Raw genomic sequence first — 5,860 nt, 5'->3', positions numbered from 1 at the left:
ATTTTGCTCTTTTTTCCCAGGCTGCAGTGTAATGGCATGATCTCGGCTCACTGCAACCTCCGTCTCCCAGTTTGAGTGATTCTCCTGCCTCGGCCTCCTGAGTAGTTAGGACTAAAGGTACCCACCACCACACCCAGCTATTTTTGTATCTTTAATAGAGATGGGGTTTCACCATGTTGGTCAGGTTGGTCTCGAACTCCTGACCTCAGGTGATCTGCCACTTCAGCCTCCCAAAGTGCTGGAATTACAAGGCATGAGCCACCAATCCCGGCCCGCCATCACTTTTAATGACCATATGGTAATCCACTATACAGACACATCACAACTTAGCCATTCTCCTTTTGTTGGACAGTTAGGTTAGAAAAAGAAAATTGTGTACATCAATAGGAAATACCATAACATGGGGAAAATAAAAACAAAAACATGATTCAAAACCAGGTGTTAGCATGAACACTATTATGTGAGGCAAGTGGGAGAGGGCTGAAGTTCCACCGGATGGTCATGGGTCATAAACTAGTAGAGGATAGTGACTTCTGAGATGGTGACCGGGGACAAGCTGGGAAGTTCTGCAGGGCAGTCACCTCACTGGGAACAGTTTTTGCTAGACAAGGAAAACCTTTATTTTTCTGCTTCTGTTCTGTGTCTCTGCCTGTTCCACTCCCCACTTTTGAGCTGAGTTGATGGAATTTCTTTTCTTTTCTTTTTTTAATAGTGGCAGGGTCTCCCTATGTTGCCCATGCCGGTCTTGAACTCCTGGGCTTAAGTGATCCTGCCTCAGCCTCCCAAAGTGTTGGGATTACAGGCATAAGACACCAGGCCTGGCCAGGTGATGAAATTTCTGACTGTTGTAGACAAGTCCTTTGAGTCACAAGTCAAGAAATCCATTTGAGGCCGGGCATCGTGGCTCATGCCAGCCACGCTGGTCACCAAGACAGGAGGATCACTTGAGCCCAGAAGTTTGAGACCAACATGGGTAACATAGGGAGATCCTGTCTCTACAAAATTAAAAAAAAAAAAAAAAAAAAGAAATTCACTTGAGGCCAGGTGTGATGACATACACCTGTAATCCCTGCACTTTGGGAGGCTGAGGCAGGAGAACTGCTGGAGGCCAAGAGTGCAAGACTAGCCTGAGCAATGTGGCAAGACCCTGTCTCTACAAAAAAAATTTTTTAATTAACCAGGCATGGTGGCATGTGCCTGTAGTCCCAGTTTATAGGGAGGCTGAGGCGGGAGGATCACTTGAGCCTAGGAGTTCAAAGCTGCAGTGAGTTATGATTACACTACTGCACTTCAGCCTGGCTGACAGAATAAGACCCTGTAAAAAAATTATTAAAAAAAAAGAAGAAGAAGAAAAGAAAAAAAGCAAAACCTCCTTGAGCTAGCTTAGGTTTAAAAAAAGGTGATTTATAAAGTTGAACCATCAGCATATGTCACTGCTGATATGTGACCTTTTTGACCTACAAAAACAACAATTTAAGATGGTTCAACACAATATTCTGAGAATGCAGGAAGATCTCAAGGAGTCCAGGGATAGGAAATGAAGTATAGGTTCATGAGGAACTAGAACCAGAATCTGAAAAACGTCAGGAACCCTTCCCTCCCTTCTACTGCACCCCTTTCCTTTCTGCGTCTGTTTCATTGTCTCCAGGTCTCCTTTCCAGCGCACCCATGTGCACACAGACAACACAGCTTTCAGAACCCAAATCAGAAGAGAAATAATCTGATTGGCCTATCCTCAGTCAAGCGGGCATCTCTGGTCCAATCAACTCTCGGCAGGGAGGCCTAGCTCTTCATTGTACTGCTCTTAATTGCAAGCAATGGAAACGGATTTTAGCAAAAAAGAAATTTATCAAAAGGATACCGACTGGATCACAGACTTTTCAGGATTGGAAAACAGACAGAGACAGAATAAGACAAACAGCTGGACCCACAGCCACAATCACATCACAGAAATGATTTTGTAAGGATTCTGCTGCCAAAGTCTGGACTGGGCAGTTTGCACCCCTATCAAGGGTAGCCCTGCATACAGACCTGCAGCGACCATTCCCCTGGGCATGGAACATGGCCATGACCACCAGAATGGATTCTCTTGTCCCCGCTTATTCATATCACAAGCTGCAGAGGCTGAGTCCATGGGGTGATGGCCTCATGGGGAGGCACCCTCATTGCCATGGGGTGATGGGACATGAGTACTAGCATTTTCAGCTTTGTACTGGAAGGTGGACCCACCTTTCATTGGGCCCCATGTAGTAGAGAGTTCTCTAAACATAGAAAAAGGTGACAGATGCTTGATCTCACCAAAAGGGTTGTGAGGTACCATTTTGACTATGAGAGCCAACTGCTCTGGGTGGACAGTTTTTGAAGAAGGGACAGTGGGGGGGATAGAGGCCCAAAAAGTGTCCATGAGAGTTATATCTCCCCAAAGATTCTACCCAGCTTATGTGCCTTCTATGAAATCTTTCCTCCTCCCAATCTATCCCGCCCTGGCTCTTTTCCACTTAGAACTTGCATAGATAGTGCCGGGAGCAGTGGCTCACACCTATAATCCTAGCACTTTGGGAGGCCAAGGCAGGTGGATCACTTGAGGTCAGCAATTCAAAACCAGCCTGGCCAACATGGTGAAACCCATCTCTACCAAAAACATTTTTTTAATTAGCCAGTTGTAGGGCTCAGCATGGTGGCCCACGCCTGTAAACCCAGCACTTTGGGAGGCTGAGACAAGCAGCCACAGGCCTCCAGATAGCACATAGCACCAGGGGGCAAGAAGAAAGGGACAGTCCCTGGGCACTGCCATCCTGTTGATCACCTTCAACAATCTTTCATCCTCATAGTACTGCACTCATGATTCAAAGTCCCAGCTTGGACAGTTACAGGCTTTGTCACTTGGACAAGTCACTTTACCTCTGTGCTTGGCTGTCCTCATTGACAGAGGAGCTAAATATTAAGCCCACTTCCTTAACTAGCAATGGGAGGGTTGGATGCTCAGTACGTGAAGACCCTTAGAAAGGGGTCCAGCACCTAGCAAGCACTTCATAAATATCAGCTACTAAAAAATACCAGGAGAGAAAGTCCAACGGGCTCAGCTGAGGGCATGTATTCCCTATGGGGGTGGGTGAAGTGGGTGGAGGCTCTTAACGGACAGTCCCTCAGAGACCCACATGCAGCAGGGTCTCAAGGAGTGCTCTTCAAGAACAGGAGTACACTGACAGAAGAAGGGGGAAAGGATACTGGACAGGCAAGAACGTAAGTGTCCATGATGAATTCTCCGCTCCCCAGGAGAGAAAAAGTGTGCCTACTCCAACATCTACAGGTTTGACCTAGGGCGGTGGTGGGGAAGAAGGAAGAAGATTGGGAGGCAGGTATAACAACATCCAAGCAACCTCCCTACCAAGGCGGCCATGACGCCTGAAAGATACTGCTTCAGAAGAAAGTCAGATGGCAAAAGGTCATCCAGCTCCCGTGCAATCATTCATTGCCCCCTCTCCTGCCCCTGGCTAACCGTGATTAATTCCTGTGGCAGCCACAGGAATCATTCCTAATGAATTTCTAATGAACTCATTTGGTGTTAATGCGGTGTGTAATTCCACAGGACACTCATTGTAATTTAGCCTTATTAAGTCTCTAGTTATTGGGAACTACCATTGCTCTAAGCTCATCAGTGGGAGAAAAGTAATTATGCAGAGCAAGCAGTTAAATTATGAAAAGGACTGGACATTCTCAGAAGGCCGAGACGTGGCTGCTCCTATGTTTTCTCCTTGGGGTGCGCTGCTCTACAAAGGTGAGCAGGCCGTGCAGGTCTTCGAGCTGAGGCAAGAATGCCCACCTTGACTTCTGTTTTGCAGTGTTAGATCTGTGCAGGCTGCCCCTGTGTTCTGGGATTTTTAAGGGTCAACCAAAGGTGGCCCTGTCCCCAAATTATCCAACCCACTTGCCTGCTGCTTGGGGGAATTTCCACCATAGGGATAGATTCCTTCACATTTGAAGTGCTGTTCCAGATTGAAAGGTAACTTATACCACAGTTCATAAAGCAGTCACTGATAGGTTATCTCATCTGATTATCACAGCTTTCCAATTATTGTCATTAAACCCCCTTGACAGATGAGATTAAAGTTCACAGAAGTGAAGCCACTGGGTTCCCAAGGTCATCACTGGGTGCCAGGACTAGGAACAGAGCCCATATCTCCTGGTAACCGGATGAATTCTCTTTCCAGCATACCTGTAATTTATTGCCTGCTGTGCTTTTCATATGTGACTCATGCTTCCACCTACAGCATACGTTCCTGAGGTCAGAGCCCTTTCTATGATCTGCTTTACCTGTTTGAATTGCCTTGATACAGAGGATGGAGCTGCAAGGCTCCCTCGGTTGGATCAGGTCAGGTCTCCTGAACATACCAGGAGGATTCTACCACGAACATGCTGAAGGTGTATCTCCTTTTCCCACTTCTTCCTGAAATTTTCTTATAGTCCATTTTATACTTTCAATTAAAACGTATGTCTCAGTTTGCTTTCTGTTGATACAGTTGAATACCTGAGACTGGGTAATTTATAAAGAAAAAGGCTGGACACAGTGGCTCATGCCTGTAATCCCAGAACTTTGAGAGGCCAAGGCGGGGGGATTGCTTGAGGCCAGGAGTTTTAGACCAGCCTGGGCAACATAGTGAGACCCCATCTCTAAAAATAAAAGAAAAGAAAAAAAGAAAGAAAACTATTTATCATAGTTTTGAAGACTGTGAAGTCCAAGCTCTAGGAGACTTGGGGGCATGTCTGGTGAGGGTCTCCTTGCTGGTGGGGACTCTGTAGAATACCAAGACAGCACAGAGCATCACACAGCAAGGGGAGCTCACTGAGTGCCAAACTGGCTTTATTTGTTTGTTTGTTTGTTTTAATTTTTGAGACAGCGTCTCATTTTATCACCCAGGCTGGAGTACAATCACTGTTTACTGAACCCTCAACCTCCCAGGCTCAAATGATCCTCCTGCCTCAATCCCCCAAGTAGCTAGGACTACAGATGTGGGCCACCACACCCGGCTAATTTTTGTATTTTTTGTGAAGAGAGGTTTCACCATGTTACCCAGGCTGGTTTCAAACTCTGGGCTCAAGTGAGCCGACTGCCTTGGGTTCCCAAGGCGCTGGGATTATAGGCATGAGCTGGCACACCAGATCTTTATTTCTGAGACAGGGTCTTGCTCTGTTTTCTAGATTGGAGTGTAGTGGTGCAAACATGGCTCACTGCAGCCTCAGCCTCTCAAGTGGCTGGGACAACGGGTGTAAGCTACCACACTTGACTAATTTTTATGTTGCCCAGGCTTGTCTTGCATGCCTGACCTCAAGCAATGCTCCGGCTTTGACCTCCCAAAGTTCTGAGATTAAAGACCTAAGCCTTGGTGCCCAGCTCCCACTCTTGTGATAACTAGTCCACTCTTATGATAATGCATTAACCCATTAATTTCTTAGTGGATTAAGTCATTAATGAGGGCAGAGGCTTCATGATCCAATCCGCTTTTGCTATGGTTACATTGGGTATTAAGCTTCAACATGAGATCAGAGGGAACAAACATTCAAACCATTGCAATGTAGATTCAACTTTTTTTTTTTTTAAGAGCATCTAGCCGGGCGTGGTAGCTCATGCCTGTAATCTCAGCACTTTGGGAGGCCGATGCGGGCAGTTCATGAGGTCAGGAGTTGGAGACCAGCCTGGTCAATATGGTGAAACCTCGTCTCTACTAAAATACAAAACTTAGCCGGGCGTGGTGGCACTTGCCTGTAATCCCAGCTACTCAAGAGGCTGAGGCAGGAGAATTGCTTGAATCTAGGAGGCGGAGGGTGCAGTGAGCCAAGATCGTGCCACTGCACCCCAGCC

General features: G+C 46.6%; 1 protein-coding gene across 1 annotated transcript in view; it reads right to left on the bottom strand.

The window, feature by feature from the left end:
• FABP6 (fatty acid binding protein 6) overlaps window positions 1-3,400 on the bottom strand; it is a 26,947-nt gene extending 23,547 nt beyond the window's left edge. The window contains exons 1-2 of the mRNA XM_017502108.2: window positions 3,389-3,400; window positions 1,592-1,720 (exon numbers count right to left, since the gene is read on the bottom strand). Coding sequence (XP_017357597.2) covers window positions 1,592-1,720; window positions 3,389-3,400 — 141 coding nt within the window. The remainder of the gene's footprint in view (window positions 1-1,591; window positions 1,721-3,388) is intronic.
• Between the last annotated feature and the right edge of the window lie 2,460 nt (window positions 3,401-5,860).

The sequence above is a fragment of the Cebus imitator genome, unplaced genomic scaffold (assembly GCF_001604975.1).
Source record: "Cebus imitator isolate Cc_AM_T3 unplaced genomic scaffold, Cebus_imitator-1.0 Scaffold291, whole genome shotgun sequence".
In the NCBI taxonomy this organism is placed as follows: Eukaryota; Metazoa; Chordata; class Mammalia; order Primates; family Cebidae; genus Cebus; species Cebus imitator.
This window is presented reverse-complemented; position numbering and strand designations above follow the sequence as displayed.